A 25,647-nucleotide genomic window follows, 5' to 3' on the forward strand; every position below is an offset into this window, starting at 1 on the left:
AATATATATATATGGAGAGAGAGAGAGCTGCTGTTATTATAAAGGGAAGGTGTAAAGAAAGTTTACTCTGCACTTTGGAATTAATTATTTGGGCCCTTAATACAGGAGGTTATGTGATGAATATTTTTAACTAAAAGTTCTGCAGCTAGTGACGTTCGCAGATTTTCTTCGTAACTGGTGATGAACTTCAACACAGATCATTTCTTTTAATACTTCAGCGTGAAGAAAACTGGGTAGTGTTAATTTCTCAGAAAAACAAAATCTTAAGAGAGGTGTTTATAAATACTGTGCATGCAAATCTGAGGCACCAGAGTGCTATGTTTAGGGTAGTTAGTAATGCTTGACATTTGGAAAGTAAGTTGGAGTGTTTCACATAGGAAATTATGCGCATCGTGGGTACTGTGAACTGACTAACGGGGCTGTTAGGCGAGACTTTTAACTGACAGAATAGGACAAGCAAAGAATAAAAAAGCCTGTTATATATATTGGATAGATGGCTGGTCTTAATTAAGTACTACCTTTGTCTTGGTAGTAGCTTTCATGTCTTTATGCTGCATTTTACTGTTTCAGAGAAACTCAAGGTAGAAACCTTGTTTTTTCCTGGAGACCTTTCCATAACTGTTTTGATTTTTTTTGTTTTTTTTCCCCTTACCTTGGTGTGTCATTCTTGCTGTAGAAAATTTATTCCGGGTTGGTTGTTATTTCAGTACTTCCATTTGCTTGAGGTGAGATGGGGCGATGATTGTTCAACGGAGAAAAAAATCATAATGTTAAATAGATAGCTGTGTACGATGGGTCTCCTCGTCAGTTTAAATTATTGCGCATTGCAAGTGCTTCTGCTCCTGTTGTCTGAAATAGTTTCAGTGTCAGAGGCAATTTTTCATTACAGATAATAAGATTCAGATCTTTTTAAACACCACTTGCAACATAAAATACCAGAAACCCTAGATGGAGAGCAGTATTTTTACTGTTCCGGTTGTTATGAAAAAGCATAAAATTGTGGATGCCCATAAAAATTTCTCACTCGTATGTTTATTGGTTTTGCAGGCACTATCCTGGTTGACAATATGCTGATCAAAGGGACAGCAGGAGGGCCGGACCCCACCATTGAGCTCTCCTTAAAGGACAACGTAGATTATTGGGTGATCCTCGATCCGATCACCCAGATGTTATACCTGAACAGCACTGGCCGAGTTCTGGACAGAGATGTAAGTTCAGGGGCTGCCGTTTGCTTTCTTTTCTCCTCATAGACAGAACGTTCTACATCTGTGTGTGCTAACAGAGGGACTGCAAACACGAGACCTGCTAGAACATAATAGCTGCATCTATCTTTTATTCCCAGATGGATGCGAGCAGAGTTTATTTATTTATTAGGTGTTATTGGGAGCGGGCAGAAACTTGACCTTGTGTACAATTATTATATGTGTATGATCGCAACAATAAAGACCAAACTAATAGAGGTGTTGGCTGGCAGAAATATGTATCCAATCGAACTTGACTTGTTTACTGAATTGGAAACTTTTTTATTTTGGTTTGTTGCTTTTGTCTGGAAGAAATGCTGCTCACCTGGAGTCCTGTGACACTTACTATAAATCTCCTCTAGCTGTGTATATTGGCTTCTGAACTCTTGAGAGAGCACAGGAATTGTGAATATTACAATTCACTTATAAAGCTTGGTGTATTCAATTGAGAATATGCTAGTTTACATTCTTTTTTTTTTAAGGCAGCATAAAGTTTGTGTGGTATGTTTGCCCCTAATAGTATTAAAGAAATATTGTCAGGCTAATCTTGTTTTTTATAAAAAGAAGCCTTAAAAGCACCAGATAAATAGGAGTGTTCTCATCTATGCTAAATTCATTGAAGAGAAACAGTTTAAAAATAAAGATGTTTTCTCATGGTGTTATAGCATTGCTGCAGTTCATCAGAATCTGGAAGGAAAATTGACCTGGAAATGACTGTAATCAACATGGGAAGAATTTAAAGATCAGAAATTCTCCCTGGAGTTCATGAAAAGTTTGTTTTGTATTAGCTTGATTGATTAATTTGTGTGTTCTGTGTGTTTTGAGATTTATTGGTAAGTACCAGAAACAACATGCAAATTTTTCTTCTTCCCCATTTTTAGTTAGAGAGATCTAACTGAATTCAGCTGTTCTTAATTTAGTTTTAATTCGCAGACTGTTTTGATGTGTGAAGTAAAGCCACACAGCACAAAAAGTGGCAGAATGGACATGGGGGTAAAAGGTGGTGCAGGCGGCGCATTGGCCGAGAGCCGACATTTCCTCAAATGTCACGCGGTCGCTGCTTTTGAGGAGAGCGGCAGGTACTGGAACATGTTGGGCTTTTTGGTTTTATTTTTAAATTAGGGCAAGAAAGCGAGAGCCCCTAATGGGAGGTCAGGCTTAAGAACCACTCTTAGGAAATGTAAGGTCAATTCTTCATCAGCCCACACGAGTCCACATACACCTGTGGCATTAGGAAACAACATCAGGTTTTTGTAGATTACTGCTAATTCTTTTTTAATGCCTCTTTTAGTAGCACTTTTTTTTTTACAGATTCGTTCATATGAGCTGCTTTACCAGAATCTAACTTAGATGCTTTCCCCAAACAACCTTGTCAGATTATTTGATTTCTTATATTAGTAACAGTCTAACTAAACTCACAAATACTTTATGTGATTATGAATACATACGGACAATTTACAGTGATATTATTTGCAAGAAGTAGACTCAAGTCTGAAGGAAATAAGGGGAGAGTGTAAGTTTTCTTGATATATAGGTATATTCTTCTCTATATAGGTAATATTGGTGGATTTACATTGGCATTTACGGGATTATTTTCTTATTTTTTACTATGAACTGTAACACTTCTTATCCCTAGTACTGTAGTGCTGGGTAAAATTACTCATTTGTGTATATTTACTTTTACTAGCATATGAAAAGAAAATCTGAGATCTAAGATAATTGAGATTTTGGATGTGAGCCCCACTGTAGCTGTTCTCTGTGGTCTCAATGAATTGCTATAAGTCACAAGCCAAAGGAAATGAAAGCAATCCACAAAAACCCCACTGATTGAGCAAAAATATGGAATATGTGTCATGGGCCTGACTAATATGGCTCTTATCTAAAGGCTGTTTTCATCCTTCAGAAGTAGAGATGTACTAAATCCTAAAGTGCAAAATTATTCAAGAGTTTGTACAGTTCTTTTGTTTGAAAAAACAAACAACTAATCTATTTTTCTCATGTTTCAAGTTAAGACCCTGTGAAACTTAGTAGTACCAATAAAAAATGGGGTTTTATTAAGCTGAACCTTAAAATTCAAGTTTTTCTTACAGAGCGAGAATTGTAGTCTGTGATTCACAAATGGTGCATATACAATTGCATTCAATATATTTGGATACTCTTCCCATTTTTCTCTCTGATGTGCCCACTTGTCAACTCCCTGCTGATTCAGTTAGCCTCATCCTGGGGTTTTTTTATTACTTTTCTTGAAAGAAAATCTTATTAGATTCCATTGATTGATTTTACTAAGAATGGCAATATGTTTTCCAAATGAAATCAGGTAAAAGGAAAGTTCCAGACTTGTCTTCCGAAACTTTAAGTACTTAGGAAGGCTGAATAGCCTTAAGTCAGAACTGAAGGTGAAAGGAATTGCTTGAAGGTGTTAGGATAATTTGTCCTCAGAAGTATCAGCTATTTGTTACATTGTGCCGCTCTGTATTTATGTTTATTGTCTGTAAATGCCTAGATTGATGAGTGAGGATTTAAAGACCTGATTTTAAATCTGACACAATCAGATTTTAAATTCTGAACCAGCAGAAATTTTACATACGTGAAAGTAGTGTTGTTCTGGTACTCTGTCATATTTTACTGAAGGTGACAAATTACTTTTTCTGTTTTCTTGTGAAAAAGACCAAACCCAGAACACCATGTATTTATGTATCTATTGTTACAACTAATTACAGTTTTCTTCAGTGTTGCTAATAACTCTAGATGAACTCAGTGTTTTAAGTTTATTAAAAATGGCATAGAAATTCTTGGATCTCTTGCAAAGAATGCCAGCTTGAAAAATAAATGGGGATTAAAATTCTGGAGGCTCAATTTAAGTTCCAGCTGATATTTGGTATGTTCCCTCCTGTGTTCGAGTCACCACTGATGAAAGCAGAACCACATCCTAGCAGGCTGCAGATTCTGACAGCCAAGAGAATGGACTTCTAGTTCAAAGCTCGTGCTGTACTTCATTGCCCAGGAAGTTGAGGGTAGATGCGTAGTTCAGAGTGGGTGTTTCTTCATGTAAGGTCTCAGCACCCCAGTACAGTCCCCTTCTTTCCCCAAGTGTGCTGACTCCTTAAAAAACTGATTAGTGCCAACGTCTGAAGAAAGCTGCGTGGTTCTAAAATCTAGTATAGCAAAACTGGAAAAAAATCAATCAAGCAAAGAAGCTGGAGCATGTAGAAGGAGCAAAAGCGTAGTTATGTAGGTATATAACTACAGTATAATTGCAAGTCATCGAATCTCAGTACGAAAACCTGTTTGCATTTGCTGTGCAAAATACTATGGCATAGGCTTCTTTATGGCTTTGAGTTGTTTTTTCTTGAAGAATTGGAAGCTAATACACATTGTTTTCCATTTTGTCCCTTGCTGAACTTTCTCACTTTGCTTAGTGTTGGGTACAAAATCAAAAAGGACTTGCTGTCAGTATTTTAGATGCCAGACTGTTGCTTCAAATATGCAAATTGGCACTGGCTGTGACAGGAGCACTGTGAATAGAAGTCACGCTGGGATGCTGTATTCCCATAGCAGTCTCTCTGAATTTCAACCAAAGGTGCCTTTTCCTTTATTCTTCTTAGGTTTGTTTTATTAGCTTGGGTAAGTAATAGTAGCCTTTCTAGCTTGTATCAAGTTTGGGAGTTATTTTTATTTGAACAATATGTTGTTGACTGGAGTAAAAACAGCTGGACTCTAGATTGCCTACACTTAAAGGTGACCAAGTTGTTTCTAAATGGCTTGGTAAATGTGGGTGGTAGCATATTGAATTTATTTCTCCCTTGACCTTTACATTTCCAATATGAATAAACCAAAGGTTAAAATGTGTGACATTTCCTAGGTCTCTTTCAATAATCAGATGTTCAAAAGATGTGCTTTTTCGTTGTTGCTGTTCTCAAGGGAAGTGTGAAGGGCTGATCGTGCTGGGGATTTTTATTTCTGTATTAGCGCGTACAGTTGGCGAAGTTGAGTCTGCAAAATGCAGCTTTTCGACACGTAAGTCTGCTTGAAATACTGCCAGCATGGGTTGGAGTCAGGACACTCTCGGAGAAGCTTTTTAATTCAGACCTAGAACGTTAAATGTAACTCAAGCAGGCTGATGGGCTGGAAGTGAACCTGAGCAATATTAACAGCTGTCGAAATGTCGAGATTTTGACTACGTATTCTGAAAGTGTCTTTTCACTTACAGCCGCCAATGTCCATCCAGTCTATCGTGGTGCAAGTCCAGTGTGTTAACAAAAAGGTTGGCACCGTCATCAACCACGAAGTGCGGATTGTGGTGAGAGACAGGAACGACAACTCGCCTCGCTTCCAGCAGCAGCGGTACCATGTGGCAGTAAACGAGGTCAGAGCTGCTTCTCGTTTTTCTTTTCTCTTTCTTCTTTGTGTCATGTCTTAGCTAAATGCCAGCTTTCTGTTCTTTCCCTTCTCATTTGAAAATCACTTTTTGTCTGCATTCATTACAATTCTGTAATGTTGCAGAAGACACTGAAATCTGAAGCTATGTCTCAATGAATGAAACGTTGATTTCTGGTAAATTTACAAAGTATTTTACTGTGTTCAATAAATAAAAAACACTTCCAACAAACCACGAAGTAAACCATTACCATGCATTTACAAAAAACAAACATAAAGCAAAGAGTTCAAAGTGTTTTATTAACAATATTGAAGCTTGGTAAAGTGCAGTTTAGGTTTATTGCTGTTTCTTGTTAATAAATGATGTCTATGAATGGAATTCCTTTGCTTTATTGTTTTAAGGAATAGCTGCAGATTGCGCTTCTCATTATTTAGAAGAAAAAAATTATTTCTTTCTTAAGCTTCTACAAATTCATTTTGCTTTACAGTTAAGTTTTTTATTCTCTGAGGGACTCAGTAATCTCCTAATAACCAGTAAAAAGGACCGGTGTTTTCAGTAAGTTAGCATCTTGGGGCTTTAGGAATAAGAAGTGGAATTGGGAATATACATGCAGAACTGGAAATGTCTGGAGTGAAACTAACATGAGAATGGAAGGATGGGTCAGACTTCTGAAGATAACAAATGAAAGAATTACAGTTGCTTTTAAGAAAATAAAGCTGTTAAATATGTAGTGTATGTTATGTCCGTGATGAGTTTGGTTTTGAATGATTTTCTTCCTGTGAAAGAGCAAGACTGCTTTCACATTGTTTGATTTAGCAGACTTGATTTGCTTTTTAAAAAAAAAAAAAAAATTCGTAGTTTTTTGTATTTGGGAGACTCAGCTTTTCAATGGGACTGCACGTTGGTAGAATTGCCATCTTACTCAAAGTTACCAAGCATGTCGTGGTGTGCAGGACATCGCGTAGGCTCCAGGAAAGAAATGGGTGAGTTGGTTGATGAGTTTAGGCCTGAATAACCGAACATTTAAAGGGAAGAAACCAAAACCCACACCTTATTTTTGAGTAGAGACCTGAAGTTGAGAAAAACCAGGAGGAGTGGCTGACACACCAGCAGGCTGTGCTGCCATTCAGCAAGAACTAGGCAGGCTGGAGAGTTGGGTGGGGAGAAATTTGGTGAAATACAAGGACAAGTGTAGAGTTTTGCCCCTGGGAAAGAATAACCCCATGTGCCAGCACAGGCTGGGACTGACCTGCTGGAGAGCAGCGCAGGGGAAAGGGCCCTGGGGGTGCTGGTGGGCAGCTGGATGGTCATGAGCCAGCAGTGTGCCCTCGTGGCCAAGAAGGCCAATGGCTTCCTGGGCTGGGTTAGAAGGGGAGTAGCTGGTAGGTCAGAGAGGTCCTCCTGCCCCTCTGCTCTGCCCTGGTGAGGCCACATCTGGAATGTTGTGTCCAGTTCTGGGCCCTCAGCTCCAGAGGGACAGGGAACTGCTGGAGAGAGTCCAGTGCAGCCCCAGGGATGATGGAGGGATGGAACATCTCCCTGGGGAGGAAAGGCTGAAGGAGCTGGGGCTCTGCAGCTGGAGAAGAGGAGCCTGAGGGGTGACCTCATCAATGTTTATAAATACGTCAAGGGGGAGTGTCAGGAGGACAGAGCCAGGCTCTTTTCAGGGATGTCCAGTGACAGGACAAGGGAGCAAAAGGTACAAGCTGGAGCACAGGAGGTTGCACAAAACCTTCAGGAAAAACTTTTTCCCTGTGCGGGTGCTGGAGCCCTGGCCCAGGCTGCCCAGAGAGGGTGTGGGGTCTCCTGCTCTGGAGACATTCAAACCCCGCCTGGATGTGTTCCTGTGTGACCTGTGTAGGTGACCCTGCTCTGGCAAGGGGGCTGGACTGGATTATCTTTTGAGCTCCCTTCCAATCCCTAACATTCTGTGATTTTGTGAGAAGGATATACATGTTTTTCAAACTTACTGGTCTTCTGACTGGTGACACCTTTTTAAATTGAGGTTGTTTCACTTCAGACAAATTTTCAGCAATACATCTGCTGAGGTAGCTTACCATCAGAATTTAAAGGTCAGAAAATACCATCTGTGTGAATACCAGTGAGGTCCTTATGCTTTTAAACTGTTTTCAAGTTGGCCTAATTGTGATTTTTTTGCAGACCTGTTGCAAAAATGCTTGTATGGAGTACAGGCAGCATAAACATTAGTCCCAAGTGCCTGTATGGGCTTTGCTGCAGGTCCCAGATCACTTCCAAGTCCTGCATATTTTTTGCAGTAAAACTGAAGGCGGGTAGCGTGTAAGTGCTGTAATATTGAGGAAGCAAGGATTTTTCTTCATTAGAAATAAGTCCAAAAGACAGAGTGAAAAAGACACCGTTTGAAATTATTTATATTCAGAAATGTAGCAATGTTCCAAGTATGTGCAATCATTTATTTCCATTTATTTCTGGGCAAAATGCAGCGTTGCTCTTTCTGCCAGTTCCTGTCCTGATTTAGCTTCTTTGTTTCATTTTATCATTGCTATGCTTGTAACTTAACAGGCATGTAGGGCTTTCTTTGTGCACCCCCCTTCTTGACAGAAGAAAACCCTTAAATCCCTAAGGATGATTTGACAATATGCAGAATAGATTCAGATTTTACTGATGCTATCTATCTACAGAGATTTGTCAGAATTCTTAGGATCCAGATGAAGTTATTTGAAACAGTGCTGCAGAAAGCCTATACACCCCCTTGAGTAAGGAAGGAAAGGAGAGACTGTGGCTTTTTCGCAAGAGGGGCCACATAGTTACCAGATTGCTAAATGCATGCATTTTGAAGGGTTTGGGAAGTTTGCATGAAGGCATAGAATTTTCTTTCTTCATGCTCAGGCACTTGAGGAGCAGCTCAGGGGTAGGAGAAGGGAAACCAAAGGGAGCGTTACCACTCAGAAATACTGAAGCAGCAGCAAATAAGTGTCAGTGATAATTCTCTAGTGCTGAAAGCAGAGGATGGCTTTGAAAATCAAGTAAATGCTACCATTGTATTTCTAAGACCATGCAGCTTCTGGTGATGTGACACATACCTGTGATAACATGGAAGAGTTTGGTACAGGTCAGTCAGTATTTCTTGTACTAAGAATTTTAAGATATACATGTTCACAAGCAGCTAGGAAAGAAAAAATTGGTCAAGAGCCATAACATACGCTGCCTTCAGTCTAATATATTTTACAGCTGCGGTTGACTCGAGCTTGGGAGAGCTTATTAAGAAAGCACCACTTCATGTTTCTCAGTCATTACACTCTTCCTTGAGCATCTGCAAGGGCCACTGACAGAGAAAATATACTGGATTAGCAGAGCTTTTAGTCTAATTTGGTACAGACATCCTCCTTTTCTAACCAGTGAAAAAATAGAGACACCTTTTAGTATAAACCAAAATAGATGCTGTGCTGCCAAATCAGTCTCATTCTAAGTCTTCTGGAAAAATATGAGCCTAATTTTAAACCATGCTTTTTATGTGCAAATAAACTACAGTTGATACTGTATTACAATCATTCTCAGCTTTTACACACTACTTTGGGTATATTGCAGACAGTTCAAATATAAAGAATACTTGACATAAACCATTGTATTTCTCCAAGATGTATTTTTACCCCTTGACATTTCTGAAACTGAAAAACTACCTAATAAAGTAAAATCTAACTACAGTTATTTATCTCCAATAATTACATAATAGTTTCGACTACCTGGGAAACTCTTTAGCCCTAGACTTCAACTCCTTTAAAAACATTTAGGAGTAATTTCTAGGTTGTGACATATTTACCCAGGATTTCTTTGCAGTAGACATATACAGGAAGCACGATGAATGCACGCACAGTGTCAAGCTGGTTAGCGCAGGAGCTGTAAATGCAGCACGTAATGTGTATGTGCTTAAATCACATGTATGCGATTAAATAGTACCTCTGCAAAGTCCACCTGATGTTTTGTGCAAGAACCAGGGACTACGGCATGGTTACAAAGGCACAGCGCGTGTGTTCTTAATCTCACCCACACAGGACAGACAGAGAATTCGTGGCTGCCGAGTACAGCCCTGGAGAGCACCTGAATAAGTCGGTCCTCAAATGGACACAGTTAAAATTTCCTGGCTAGAAGGGAGATATCTGTGATGATCACATGTATGGTAGCTGTAAATAATAAAATCTACTTGTCCTTTGGTTTGCTTTATGTTACTGATGGAAGAGAAACTTCTGTACTTTTTAGTTTACAAGCAAGCTAAAAGCCTGGAAGCAATCAAAAGATAACCACAAAGCCTCATTCCCATGCGTTCCTCTAGTTAAATTCACTAGAGGCACTCCCAATAACTAGCAGAATAACTATCATTAAAAAATGCAATCACTCACTGAAACCTTTGAGAAAGTCTGACATGCTTTGTGAGCTTCCCCCTCCTCCACCCCCGTTAATTAATGAGAGCATTAACCCCATGGGTACAGCTGAAGGGCACAGTGATACCATGTCAGAAGCATAACAATGATAAAATGAAACAAAGCAGCTAATTAAATCAGGCCAGCAACTGCTGGAAAGAGCAACACTGCATTTTGCCCAGTAATAATGGAAATAAATGATTGCATATTTGGAACACTGATGAATTTTTGAATATAAGTAATTTTAAATAGTGCCTTTTTTCACTCTGTCTTTTGGACTTCTTTCTAATAGTGGAAAATCCTTGCTTCCTCAGTTGTTACCACAAGTGCCTGTACAGGCTGTGAGGCAGGTCCCAGATCGCTTCCAAGTCCTGCATAGTTTTTGCAGTAAAACTGAAGGCGGGTAACACGTCAGTACATTTGTATTTATGTGCACACTTGTGTGTGTGTGTGTAAATAGTCTCCGGTCTCTCTGGTCCTCAATAATCATAGCAGGGGGCTAATGCAGCCACGAAAGAGCCGTCTGCTTAAAATTAACTGGCATTTTATGCATAAGCTATAGCCAAGAAAGTGAGGTTGTAATTAAGCTATTGACTTGTTATAATTGTCTGGACTATGAAACAGATTTGGGACATAATTCAGACAACTCCTAAGTAGTGCAATTCCAGCATCTGAAGTGACTGGGCTGATCATTGCTCTTGGGCTGCTGCTGCTGTGTGGAGCGTGCCACAGAGTCCGTGCAAGCGCTAGGGCAGAGATGGGTTCTTGCCCTTCGTGTCACAACTGGCCCAGTGCTACAAAGGTAAAGAGTGTGTGGTGTCAGGGGTTTGCCTCTGTTTCCTTATTTTTGCCTCTCTTCTTCTTTCTTTTCCCCTTGCTGCTTGGGCATCCGTGCGGTGAGGCTGGGACTTAGTCCCTGGCAGTCTCCGGCATCACTGAGAGCTTAGCGCAGCCCGAGCGCAGGAGCCCCTGCCAGGGGTGCTACCATTTAGCAACAGGTTTCCTTTTTCCCTTTCTGATGCTTTTTCAAAAGAAAGAATGGTAATGTCAGCCAAAACCAAATCTAACTGCTATCCACAGCGTTATGAATCTCCTCGTAAAAGCAAAAATTAGTTAAGGTTGATGTTAAAATTTTTTATCATGAGAAGTACTCTGCAGGGCTATTTGTCTTGTGTTATGTATTTTTATTTATAGGAAAATATCACATCATTATTCATTTGGAAAAAAAATCTGGGGGAAAAAAAAGGTCACTAGCCTGGGGCTAAATTTGACCACACGGACCAGTGACCTGAAGATATGAGGTACTGTGTTATATTGAAATCAAAGGTCTATAGCTAGGTTGAAATTCAGAAGAATTATGCAACTCAGTTAACACTCTACAGGCAAATCTATAGTATAGTCACAAGGGTTTAAAATATGTGAAACCTAATACAGGGACTATAAACTAAAATCTTGTACTGCTGAGGCACAGTTGTGGTTGTTTCGTGTTGTGTTAAATGCAACTCATCTTAACAAATCTTAGCTTGGCAAAATACAGCTCTAATTCTGCATCGCCTGGTTTTATAAGACTGGGTTTTTTGGTATTGGTTTTTCGCGTGAGCTCTACAGAGATGTTGGTAAGCTCCAGGAGCATTTAATAACAAGTTTTGTTTGGAAATGGTAGTGGGGTTACTAGAACACTGTTTGAAGTCAGCATTTATTAAACAGACATAACCTTGTAGCTGCTTGCAAGCCAAAATTGTAGAGTTGTTTTTTGGTTTGGAGTCGTGAGGTTTTTCCACCCCCATAAGTTGATAGAGATGGGAATCCTTTGCAAAATGAGTGTATTTCTTGAAATTTAGTCCTCTTAAAACTTTGGCTTTGGGCTGTTAAGAATTATAGTGTGTGCTGAATTTTCATGTGTTCTGGTGTAATTATTCATAACTTTTTCCCTCTGGTATTGAAATAATTAATCTCTGCAGGTAGACATCATCAAAAGAATATTAGCTCAGAATGATTAACTGTAAAGCTTACTTTGCTCTACTGTTCAGGGCCACTGTGAAAAATTATTCATTTTTAACTTTGTAAATAGGCAATAATAGGAAAATTTATTTTCAAAATGTTTTATGGAAATGTTGAATGTTCCTGTCTGCATCGAGACTTCTAATAGGCATAAATCATGTTGAAGGAAATTTTTAAGCATTCTAGCTGCTGATTGTGGAATAATATGATTTACTGTGTGCATTTGCTCTCTATTTGTTTAATTGGATTCTGTAGATATCTTACTTGTTTCTTGTCATAGTGGTTCTTTTTCACTACATTGAATTCCCACAGAGATTATTATCCTCAGACTGTCACTAACACTCATACAATTTTTTTCATAGCAGTTCCTAATATTTTATCTTGTCTAAAGTAAGACACTCAGCATGATCCAACAATTTACTGCATAACTTCAGGATCTTTCTGTAAGAGATCCTAAAGGTGGAGAGAAACAAAAATCCTCTTCAGGGTATTCTCTGGAGCAGGCACGTCTCATGGGAGGGAGGCAAGTGGGGCTACAGGGCATAGTTCAAGCAACTCTTTCTGGAACCATTTTTGGGTCCTTCTGAAAGGCAGCAAAGCAAAGGAGTTGGGAAGCACTCTGTAGACGTATTTCCAGCTCTCCCACCTCCCAGAAGACTTGAATCTTGGTGGTGGAAGATTTTTCAGAGAATGAGCTGAGCTGGAAAGCTTGGGAAAATGGATGCTGTGCAGAATCTCCGTGCTACAGGTTGACGTAGCAATGATGTGTGGTGGTTTGAGCTCTAGATAAGTCTTTACTGTCTACAGAGTTTATGTGTCTTCTAAAGAATGAATTTGATCACTGGATTGAAAAATGATGTGTATTATAGTATATAATAGAAAACCATCTCGATGTTCTGCTTTTTACTAATGCCAAAAATCTGATTATCTAGTTTGTACTGCTCGCACACACATCTATTCAATGGCATACCCATTTTATGTGTGTGCAAGATCGTAGAGTCATAGAATGGCCTAGGCTGGAAGGGACCTTAGAGATCATTTAATCCAGCCTCCCTGCCACCAGGGACACCACCTCTCGACTAGATCAGGCAACACATGGGGACCAAACGGGAATCGAACCCGTGACCTTAGCGTTGTTAGCGCTACGCTCTACAGACTGAGATCAAACTCAGTCCTTCAGCCTGCTCTTTTAGCTTTTAGATATATGTTTTATATACCTCCATAATATTTGATAGAATAACCTGCCTTTTGTCCTCATCTTAACCATCTTTCTTCCTAGGCATACGGTTCCTTACTGTGCTCTTCGTAAAACAAGTAATCTTTATTTAAACAAGAACAGTGGGATTATTCGTATCGATAAATAGCAGTATATATATACACTGTATGTATAGTCACATTTTATAAGGTGATACGAGTGCCTCTTTATTATTCCAGCAATAAAGTGAACGGTGGCAGCAGTCTGTCACAAAGACTTCGCAAACTGTGGGTAAAAGCAATATTGCTGGCTAACGGTAAATCATGGCAATGTTGAAATCTCAGTGTAAAAACGTAGCGTGGCTTTGAATCCTGGAGGCCTCTCTCAAATGATTACAAGTGGAGTTTCAGACATTTAATGAAGAGCTCATCTATCTTTTGTCCACAGGCTGCGATAATCGCTAATGTGAGATCTTGGGTAGGCTGGAAAGTTGAGTGAAGTGAGCGAATTTTCTCCTAACTTTCAGAAAGAGGGAGTGGCAAGGGATTTTTTTTTCAGTGTCTTTTCTAATGTCTTTGTAGTGTGTAAGAGAAAATGCAGATGAGATAGAAACCTGCGTGATAGGCTCATGAAGGTCTGCACATCTGCAGTCATCTCTTTTGGATGTGATGCCAAGACTTCCAGCTTTTGACTTTTCCTGTAAGAGCATGCAACTGCAGTTGCAGTGTTTACCGCTATTTCGTTTCTCCAGCCGTCTCCTTTGTTACCACTTCACCATATTCTTTGCTCATCTCCTCACTCAGGCCTTTGCACTCGAGCTCGGCCCTTGCCTTTTGTGCTACCCACCAGCCGGGATTAATTGGTTAATGTTTTATTTAGCGTTGTACTGGAAGTCGGGGCTGAGGGGTCATTGTGAGGAGGCACAGGGCCCAGCGTGGCCCCTCAGCTGGGCCGGTGGCGCCTCAAGGAGAGCGAGTAACAAGAGGGGAAAATGGTGGTGGCAGCGAGCGGTGAGGAGAAGATGACGTGGGGAGGCGTCAGGAGCGAAGCCAAGGCTTGGGAAAAGGGGCCGGATAGGGGAAGGAGCTGTTTTAGAATCATAGAATCCTAGACTGGCCTAGGCTGGAAGGGACCTTAGAAATCATTTAATCCAACCTCCCTGTCATGGGCAGGGACGTCACCTCTTGACTAGACCAGGCAACACATGGGGACCAAGCGGGTTTTGCCTTCGTTGGCCACCACCCAAATGTATTTTTAATTGGCGGTACATTAAATTAATTTTCCCCAAATGGAATCTGCTGTGCCTATGCAGCAACGGGCGAGCAGTCTCCCTGTCTCGACCCTCGAGTATGGTTGTCTGATTTTCCTCCCCTGTGTTGTTGAGGGGAACGAGAGGACACCTGGATGGGGGTCTATGGCTGACCAAGGGCAGCCCACCATTCGTAGGGGGGCAAAAACCCATCCTTGAAATATTCCAAACTGATTTTCAGGTTGTTTTGATATCCCATCCCCTCACAAAACACATGAGGAAGCTCTTTCTCCCTTCCACGTGCACTTTGTCATTAACCAGGAACTTTTCCTCCTTGGTGTGTGACTCTGATTTTGCACCATCAGGCAAGGTAATTACCTCGCAATTAGCAGGGACGAGAGAGCAGGCAGCTTCCTACACCCACGTGGCACTTCTGCTGTCTGTGCCAATAGTAAGCAAGTCAGGTTTGTAGTAAAGCATAAACATACATAGTTATCGTCGCATAAGTGTAGATAGTGTGAATACGTATTGTTAAGCCCCATCAGTTTTATCATAGAAAAAGGACTTTGAATTAGTGTTTTATTTCAATTACTTGGTATTCTCAGCGCTGAAAATATTCTTCGGAGAGCTCTGACAGCCCCTAAACTCTTAAAGTAATCAGTAGCTTTATAAATAAGACCAGGAACTGTGACTTTAGGAGGAAACGGTCACGATTATTTGTTTACTTTGTGTTGTGAGCTACATAATATGAAAAGGAAATAGCATCCTCATTTGCAACAGATATTTGAATGACTCTTTGTTCTTTGTTACCTTTTCTTTTTACAGCATTTTAAACCTTTTTAGACCCTATCGGTTTCAAGATGTACAACAACTCAATGTAAAATTTGGAGGAAAGAAGAGGGGTCTGTGAATTCAAAGGGCCAAAAATTTGCATGTGGTGAGAACAGCTTCAGGAAGCATGGCTAGGAGCAATGACTATGTTAATTCTGGAACTCTTTGTTCATTTGTGTTTTTCTTTTGGGTTGATTACTCACAAAGTTTTCTGAATATTAATATTTAGAAATGATGACTTCCAGGCAGTCACTTGGTCTTCTGTCCTTCTTCTCAATGGGTCTTGATTTCATGCTTTTTATCTATGCTAGGATAATTATAAATTGCTTCATTTTCAAAATACAATTTTATGTGTATTCATTTGCTGCCAACAAAATATTGGAGAAACCTCATCATTCTTGTGTTTGTTTAAATCTATAAAGCTCTGTGGGTGTCTGTGTTAGCATGTAATAATGTTTATCTGGTGCTATTCACATTGTCATGAAGACACTGTTAAGTAAGTTTTCTTTAGTTTTGCAGCTCATCTTTATCTTCCTTCCTGAGTCTGAAGAAGTATTCTTTTTAAATCTATTTACATTTCTTTCATGAATTCTTTCAGTTTTAAGACTTTTTTTCATCTTCAGTTTTTTAAAAACCAAGAGGGCTCTGTCCTGATGCAGACAATCTGTGACATAATGAAAATTGGTTTCGCACTCTTAGGACGCTTGGCATCAGTTAAAATAGAGTCGTGTCTGAATTGCTGCTTGTACTTGAGGTTCCAGGCCCAACAAAGGGGAGGAGAGGATGTCAGCCTTCCATTGTACACCAGAGCTATGGGGGGAAGAAAAACCCCAACTTTGTAAGCAGTTCTTTAATTGTTTCTTGTACACCTTCTGGTTTTAATGGGTATCTATCTATCTGTCTGTTCTTGCAGTTAACTCCAGTTGGAACAACCATCTTCACCGGATTTTCTGGAAACAATGGTGCTACTGACATTGATGACGGTCCAAACGGCCAGATAGAATATGTCATCCAGTACAATCCAAATGACAAGGTAAACACGTTTAGCTTTTTTTTTTTTTTTTTTCCCCAGAGATATGTGTGTGTGTGTGTGTATATATATGGTCACACCTTGAAGCAGCAAATGAAGAAGAGGTTGATGTAGGACGTGATAAAGAAATGCTTTCCTTCATGATGTAGAATATCCTCCCTGCCTATGAGCCTTGCTTGCCCTGAATTTACCTTCCCTTTCCTTGCCATGCTGTTAGCAGTTGGATTACTTGAGTATCAATCATTAGTAATTCCCTGCCTCCTTCACGCCCTTCATCTTGGTTTTGGCACATGTTTTCAGTCTGTGATAGTTGCATTTACTCCTGCACATTTATAACTAATGGATTCACAGCTGAGAAATGTTCATAGGCATAGCTAAGTTGCTCTCAGAAGAGATACTCTGGCTTTTCTGATGGAGTCATTTAACATGTCTATTTTTTATAAAGAGGGTTATATGTAGTTAAAATAAAACACTGGTATTCCCTACCCGTTACTTTTGCAAACACATACTTTGAGAGACAAAAAGCTTTCGGTATTAAAATATATTCTCTTCAGGGCCAGATGTGTGAATTTTCTCTATCCTAACAACGTTTTGCACATGGGAAGTGTCTGTATGCGTTTTCGTGGCCAATTCATGGTAATTTTAGCAATGCTGGTTTGCAAACCGGGCTGTCCTTTGCAATGGACTAAGAGCACAGTTGCTGCACATCAGCTGCTGTGATAATTTCTTAAGCAGGCTAACCTGATTTTGTAGTCACCCCAAGGGTGGCGTAAATAGTAGACTTAGTAACCTCAGTGAAATTCCCTACTTGAGGGGAATTTGAGCAGCAGTGGCTTTGTAAGAAAACAGCCATCTGATTTGCAGATTAATTGCAAGTGTGGGCACAGAAGTTCTGATTTGCACCATTTAAGCTGTACACCTCATAAAAGCTTCAGTCCTGTTTCCTTTGAAGTCAACAAGAGTTTAAATATCTACTAAATTACATTTAGTGCTTATACTTTATAGGAGGTAGATTTGCTTTTAGAATAATGACAGTACCAAGGAATAATTCAGTATAAACTAATGATATAAGAGCCTGCTTTTTTACTTTTCACTGAGGTACTTGTTGATTTTTTTGCATAGCGAAATGATGAGGTGTAATATTTTCTTACTATACCTACGTATTTTGAGGACAGAGATGGTTTCTTGAGAAAATTTGCGGCAACTTAAGGAACTATCTTTCCCAACCTTTTCTGGGGAACGTTATTTCGCAAGGAGGCAACTTATTTTTGACGGAGTTGCAATTGTGACGTTAAGTTTTGGTTAAACGGGGGATTTTCTGATTTTATATGTTGTGTATATGTGGAATTATTTAATTTCTTAAATGTTTTCAGCTGGTTATAGAGAATAAATTGGTTGCGCAGACTTGAGCAGTCTCTTGAGTTATGACACTTCAGTGGGACTACTTAAATGAGTAAAATTCTTGCATGTAATGTGTGTGTTTGTCATGTTACATTCTCTTCTGTTCTTTGTACTAGTGGTGTGTATGACTGAAGAGTTTATCTCCTAAACTTTATAAACAAAGGCAAGAGTTTTCTATAGAACTAATGAGTACTATAGTGTAGTGGTAACATCATCTTTTAAGTGTTTGTATGATGGAATTGGTAGCAGAATGGGATTTGTTTATAACACAAATAACTGAGAAGTAAATAGAAGGCAGAAGGGACTGGAAAGAGAAGCGGTTTCAAATTCACATAAAACCAAAACAGAACCCAAGCTTTGAGTTTTTGCCTTCATTCCTTTTTCTTAGCCTTACCTTATAGTACTTAGCTCAAATAATTTCTTCTGTTTTGATAAAGACTCTAAAAAATGTTGGCACTGAGAAAATACCTCTTCCAGAAAATGCTTCCTCCAAATAACTTCAGAAAACTGAAGGCATTAAAAAAAAATTTTAAAAAAGCATGCATTTGATATGTTGGTATACTGAAAACACATAAACAAATCCGACCCCCTTAAAATTCTGTTAAAATATATTGTGCCACAGTGAAATAGAGGAGTTGATTTGTATTTACTCTGAAGTCATAGCATTATATTGCTCAAAGGCAGCCTGGGACATCATCCTAAAAGCATCTCCCACAACCACATTAGCCTCGAGTTCAGTCGAGAGGTTCCTCTCGCCACTAACGGAAGGACTTTCTAGCACGCCTGAGTGGTTTGGTCTGGTGTTCTGCCATGGGATGTGTTAAAAACATTTCCTAAAATGCCTATTTTCCGCTAGCATTCAGAGAAACTTACTTGTTTATGTTCTCCCAGCGACTGTGAAGAACCGTGGGGGATTTCCCTGGTTGCGACAACCTCTTTGGAGTAGTTAGCTGCTTTATTGCTTTTTTGCCTTACTAATTTTGTCTCCCAGATTAAATAAATCTGGTTCTTTCATCTGTAGATGGCTTTTATGTGCGTAATATTGCTTTACCTGGTGATGCGCGTTGTGTGCGTGCTTGATGTTGTAAGCTGCTTCATCTCAGCTGTCAACTTGCCAGAAAGTTACTGCTTAATGTCTGCGACAAGTGGATTTTCTTCCTTAACCTGGGAAATGCTTATACTAGGCTCAAAAATGACACGTCCAGCTTAGTGCAAAATATCTCAACTTTTCTGCTTCTGGCATCCCCCTATACTGCATGATGAAGATGCCCGCCGTGGTGTTTGACGGCCGTGGTGTGATCTCCTGCCTTAGAAAAAGCAGACTGATTATAGCTCAGGAGTTTCACTGAAGACCAATTAAGGCATTTGGAAAAAAAGCCTGTAGAAACAAGAGGTATTAGTTTGAGAATTCAATTTAACAATTATTTTGTTGTTTAATTGGGAAGATATATAAAAGCCAAGTAGAAAAATGAATACAAAACATGCTTGACCTAGGGCTGGGCCCTAGCTATCATGTAAAGGAATGCCAGATCGAGGAATTCTTAGCTTTTGAAAGCTAGGCAGCAAGTCAATTAACTTGACAAAAAGATTCTTGTCTCCTAACGCAGACTGAATTTGTCAGATCTCTGAGGGCTCAAAGATTATTGAAACACATACATTCTCAAAACAAGTTTGGGACTCCCTTGGTCCTAATTTTACTGAAGTTTGTTGCATTGTGTTTGGTGAGGATTCACAATTAAAACCTTTTGATTTTTTCCGTAGTTACGGAATATGCATAATGCTTTTGCTATACTGATTTTTCACATACCAACTCTCTGGGGAGTAAATTCAATTGTTATCTTCCTGGCTTTCCCCATTTTCAGTTGTTTTAAGATATGAAGACTGATGTACAAAAGCATTTTGTTGTCTCTGTTTTGAAGTGGGAGGAGAACTAGATTTGTTCTCTGGGAGTAAGGAGTTGACAAAGCAGTGTCTTGATATTCCTGACTTCCAGCACGTGCTGGCTCATTTTATTATTGGATGGAAACGCAGCTGAGATGTGATGATGTTGTGCTCATCTATTAATTGCCTTAGAGCTTCTTCGCAGTTTGGGTTGCTGCAGAGATAAACGGCGTTTGCAGAGGGATCACAGCTTGATCTGATGTGGTACCTTCAGGAGCTGAGGCACAAGCACACGTCTGGAAGTTAAGATTTAAATCCCCCCTCAACGACTGCATTTCTGTGCTGTGTCAGAGCAAGAGTGGCCCAGAGCTATAGGCAGCTTGGGAAGAGGTCAAAGTTTTTTGCTGAAGTTGTGCAGTTCCTTCCTAACAGTTCAGATTGTACAGTTAAGGATCCACTTAAGCGCATCCTCATGCCCAGATCTGCCAAGGATAAAGTAGTTACTTTGAGAGTGCCTTGGCTGATCCTCAGCTGCAGAGTCTTTTTCAGCTGTTTCTGGCCTTTTAAACTAGAGGCAAATGGTTTAAAGCAGTCAGGACACTCTTCCTTATGAATCACAAGTGGCACGCGTGTGTTTTTCCGTGTGTTTGTATGTGCGCACACACAGCATCATCTCGTACAGCGGTCAGAGGTACTACTCATAATACATATTTGCGTAGTTCACACCCTGCTTGGTTGGTTGTTCAAATGCCACTGAAAGAAAAGGGGGGCAAAAGCAGTGAATCATACTTCCTTCTTCTTTCTTCCAACGCTAAGAGTCTGCTCTGGTTTCCTGTTTTGCCTCAGTATAAATATTGTAATTGATTTAAATTTTTTTTCCAGTGAGAACTACATTTTTTTTAGCCGGTAAGATGAGTGCCAAACTCAGACATAAGCAAACAGTGTCCCCAGTTATTTAGCAGAGCCTATGATGTACTTTCCAGTGCTTTTTTTCCTGCACACCACTAACATCTGCAGCATAGTGAATTTAACCATCATTATCATTTATTTGCTGAAAAACAAACTGCAATTTTAACAGATGTTTCAATAAAAGGGAAAAGGTCTTGTTATTTAAGGAAAGACATATGCTGTCCCTCTGCAGGGTTTTTTGTCGAGAGGTTTTGGAATACTGTATTGCTATGAAACATTCAACGTACTCGAATGTTAACTATATTCCACATTGATAGACTGAAGCATGGAAAAAAATTTTATGTGATTAATTTGATAATAGAACCAGAACTGAATCCGAAGTCAGAAACCTGTGTCTGTGCCTGTAATCCTCCTCCCAAATACATAATTAGTCAAAGTGATTCCTGTAGAGGTGGATGCACTCCACCGGTGCCATCCGGTGCCACGGCTTTGTAATCTGGATCTGTTTAAGTAAATATGTAGGACAAATTGAATTTCACCCAATTTACCCTGAAACCTGAATTTGCGAATGTATGAACACGTGCATAACTGCCACCTGAGTGCGTAGTGTTGATTTTCTCCATGTGTTTATTAATTCATTGCCCTCGTGAAAACCAAAACAAAGAGAAGGTAAGTACAATGATGTGGATTTCTTAACCTCTAATATTTGATATTTTCTACAATAGTGAGGAAAAATAGATGCAGGCAAGAAAACTGTAGAAACCAAAGACCTGAATTTTCTGAACTCACCACTGCAAATTCAGCATGGCCAATCTGTAAGAAGTAGGGTAGTTAGATTTCAATTTGTGATTGGAAGTAATAATGTATATGCAGAAAATCAGAAACAATTTGTTAACTTGCGGTTTATTTATTGTGTCGTTCTTATGGAGTAAATTGGGTGGCGAGAAAACATAGAAAATGTCAAGGTCTCTGATCTAGAAAGCTCATGCAGTTTTGATTATGCCATCCAACTGATCGTCTCGTTGCGACCTCTCTGAAACACGTTTAAACTTCGAACCATGTGCAATTTTATCACACCGTTTTAACTTTTGCAGACTTCCAATAAGACCTTTGATATTCCTCTCACTTTGTCTGGAGCAGTTGTTCTACGGGAAAGACTAAATTATGAAGAAAAGACTCGATATTTCGTCATTGTTCAAGCAAACGTAAGTCTGGATCTCTTAAGGGCTATTTATGCCACTGATTTAGGTGGGGGGTTGGTTTGCAGGTTTAGCATTCTCCGAGGTAAGGAAGAGTCTTGCTGAAATACCAGATCTGGTAATACTTTTCCCCTGATGATCTTATTCCAGTTTTACCTAGGTCATTTGACATATTATTGACATACTAACATTGACATATTATTGCTAGTTAAAAGGCTTGCTCAGTGTGTGTAACAAGACCACCTCTTTGGCACAAGCAACAAGTTGCAAATTTGAAGTACAGTCTGTGCAGAAAAGCGCATTCTAGTGTCACTAAGTGTTCATTTCCTAACAAATCTAGCAACGCTAATTTGATCTCAGATGAAGTTTAATGGATACAATTTAGTTGTATCCTTCAGGTTTGAGAAGCATTTTTCTATGAAGAGGTGATTTTTCTTTCAAGTCATACTGCAAGCGTATAAAGAGGTTTTTACAGAGTGTCTGGCAGTGGATAATGCATCCGGAGAAGAAACGTTTAAACTGTGGTTAATATATCTGTCATCAGATAAGTTTTTTTGGTGCCCTTGAGGGCTGTGAAAGCTTTTTTCCCTTTCTCTCCTTCCGATAATAGCTGAAATGAAAACTTTTCCTCAATTGTTTACTTCGGTTGTGATACTGCCTCATTTGTGGCAAAATGAGAACACTCTGAAGTGACTTTAAATAGCTTTCTCCTGAATTCACACATTTATGTTACTGTCATCTTTCTGATACAGAATTGTAAATGCATCATATGATATATTTTACAATCCACTTTCCTGCCTATTTTGTGGCACATTCAGCATTCTCTCAACAGAAAATGGGCTTGGGAGTGTCTCGCTGCTTTTTGCGCTTGGATATATCTAAAGATGCTTCCTGGCCCTCCCTGGTACAGCTGTTCAAACAAGTCCTTTTACCTGGGTAGCATAACTTGCTGCTCTCCTGAGCAGGAATACAGGAGAGCTCGGAACTGATTTGCCTTGCGGTTTTATTGATAATTCATTCCGCAGATCAGCACTGCGCATTCGCAGCTCTTTCCCCTCGGATGTCAGAGCTGGGGTAGCAGAGCAGGTCGTGCTTTTCCAGAGCGAGGCATGGCGTGCAGCAGGGCGAACACCTCGCGTGAGGAGCGGGAACTGGCTGCTGCAGGAGCGGTGGGAGAAAGCACAACTTGGGATGCACGGTGGCAGTTCTGCAAAGCAGTCTCATCCTAACTTGTCCGTTCCTTTCGATACGCGTCCTTACACAACAAATTGTCACCTTTGCAGTGCTGGATTTGGGGCTAGAGCTGTGCTGATTGCTTCTCTGCCATGAGTATACATAATGGAGCAGCTTGCATGATTGAAATGTCTTGAGAGGCCGCTGGGTATTTTCTCAGCCATACCCAAACGGGAGCTGAGCTCACTCAAATTTTGTGTGCTCACAGACAAGAAACTAGATCTCAGAGAAGGGCTCTAATTAAGCTTTGTAGCTCCGCTTTTTGGGAGTTTGCCTTATGAATCCTTTTTTTTTCCCTTCTTTTTTTTTCATTGTACAGAATGTTGCAGGATGCGTTTTAATTCTCTCTATTGTATGCACTATGCAATCATACTGCTGTTCCACTGATTACATTAGCAGTGGTCGTTTATTGTTCTTGCATCCTGAAAATAGAACATGAAATTAATTATTCTATATCAGTTTTGATCAAGTATTAGTCAAAGGCACATGTTGGAGGAATGTAAAAAAGTTGAAGTGACGTGAAGCCTCCTCCTTGTAGCTGGTATTGCTTTTCATTATTGACCATGAAGAAAGCTGAATTCCAAAATTCCCATGTTCGGTAGCTTCAAATATTTTAAATGTAAAGCAGTTCCAAAAAATTGAGTGGACTGCAAAATAATAATAATTAAAAAAAAAAAGCATCCGATATGATTTAGAGCAATGACCTATTCATCCTACACAGGTGATGATATTAGCATAAATACTTTAAAAATATATGGTTTTTTTCTTTTCTGTCAGTGCTTTCCTAGGAGGGCAAGACTTAGCTAATGGCCCATACTCTCTCCACAAGACTTTTTTTTTTATAAAGAAAAGCTATCACAGCAGATCCTCTGTGAAAATGGAAATATTTTGACTTTTAGAAAAAAAAATATTGGGTGGTCATGCTGTTTTTTCACTGTGGTAACAAAAGGAAGAAAAAAAAGGTCAACTGCTACTAGTGTGTACATTGTTCAGTGTGTAAAAATAATCTGGGTGGTTCCTACAATTGAGGAAAGTGTAGCTTTTTTCTATACCTTCTGGAAAGAAAAAAAGGAAATGATAAAGAAGTTGCAATACTCAATAGTGTCTTGTGTGCCCAAAGATTTAACTAAAGAAATAAAAAGACCTGAAAGGCCAAACCACGATGCATTGAACAGAACCTGGCATGCAGCGTGGAGGCTTTTTCGGGATATGCAGCTGCGTTATTGTTGACAGAACAACTCATTCTCAAGACAGATCAGCTTTGTACATGGAGTAGAGTTTGGAGATCTTAGGTCACTATCATTGCTGTCCTCTGGCTGTTTGTAGGTTTTTTGATAAGGGCAAGGGAGGTGCTAAATCTCTCTCAGATTGCGGTGAGCAGAGGCGGATGGAGCGTTACAGTCTGGGGCCTCTCCAGTGCCAGCTGGAAAAGAGGTTCCAGAGGGACCTGGACAGGCTGGAGAGGATGGACCCATGCCAACCTCATGAAGTTCAACAAGGCCAAGTGCAAGATCTTAATTAATTGCTCAAAACTGGATTATTTCTGAGCGACAGATGTCTCACAGTATTTCTTAAATCAAGAGGTAAACTTTTATGTCCTAATTGTATTTCTGAACCTTTAAGGCTGTAGTTCTGAGGATGAAGTTTCTGTAATGAGCTGTTCCCTAGGACCTGGACAATTGTGGTAAAGCCCTTTGCTTTATTTTTTTTTTTTTGTAGATTCTGAATTCAGCAAGTCTCACCAAGTGTAACTCTTGTTCCACAGGATCGAGCCCAAAATCTTAATGAGCGAAGGACAAGTACAACCACCCTGACAGTAGACGTACTCGACGGTGATGACTTGGGACCAATGTTTCTTCCTTGCGTCTTGGTGAATAATACTCGTGACTGTAGACCTCTCACCTACCAAGCGAGCTTGCCGGAATTGACTGATCCTGTAAGTGTCCTTGATATTTTTGCAAGTTTTATATGTTTGTTTTGCAAGCAGCTGTCATCTTTCTCTGTGGATGCAGTTGAGAACTGTCACTAGAAAGGTCACGTGTGCTTTATGCCACATTTTATGTGCTAAACAAAAGAAAACCAAGGTAAGAGGTATGTAGGACTAGACGATGAAATTCTTGCTTTGATACAGGGGCAAACTGCTCATTCATTACAAAGGGTGAAACACGCTGAAATTTTGAAATTGCTTTTTCTTATCTGTGTTTTGCTCTCAAAATATCCTGAAGAAGCACTTTCGAGAAGGGCCTTGACGTATTATTCCTTTCAGGCTTGTTAAGGAGGAAGCTGTTTGGAAGAGGGAGGGTTTTAGTCACTAGTCCTGGAGAGAATCATTTGCCACTATTAGCTGATTTTGGTCAAGAGGCACTGAAGAGCAATGTGTGCTTATCCCTTGTAAATGCTTATTCCTACGTATGTTGGTTAATAGGTCAGTTAGGATAGGGATAAAGGTCAGTGTAAGGCTCATTTCACATGGGAACATGCACAGTGGGTCCCAAAAGGAGGATGTGAGAGCTTTATCATTTCTTCTCGCAAGATGGTTCTGATTCTCCTTCCTTACAGGAGACCTGCTGTTTGGTGTAATGGAGACAGGCATCTCTGGTGGGCAAAAGAGAAAAATCCGTTTCTTAATTGGTATTGATATGTGACCTTTGATTCATATATTTAAGAGTATAAAAAGGAAGAATCAATTGAATTACTAGGTA

The 25,647-nt window shown here is 39.8% G+C and overlaps 1 protein-coding gene across 1 annotated transcript; it reads left to right on the top strand.

Annotated features, from left to right (window-relative positions):
- Positions 1-1,047: 1,047 nt before the first annotated feature.
- On the top strand, positions 1,048-24,902 carry LOC104272477 (protocadherin-15-like; the record flags this gene model as incomplete). The annotated part of the gene is made up of 5 exons (XM_009867489.1): positions 1,048-1,208; positions 5,452-5,607; positions 16,206-16,325; positions 21,608-21,718; positions 24,711-24,902. Coding segments are annotated over 5 exons (740 nt in total), but the record flags the coding sequence as incomplete, so codon positions are not given.
- Positions 24,903-25,647: the final 745 nt, after the last annotated feature.

Source organism: Apaloderma vittatum, unplaced genomic scaffold (genome assembly GCF_000703405.1).
Source record: "Apaloderma vittatum isolate BGI_N311 unplaced genomic scaffold, ASM70340v1 scaffold12184, whole genome shotgun sequence".
NCBI classification, from domain to species: domain Eukaryota; kingdom Metazoa; phylum Chordata; class Aves; order Trogoniformes; family Trogonidae; genus Apaloderma; species Apaloderma vittatum.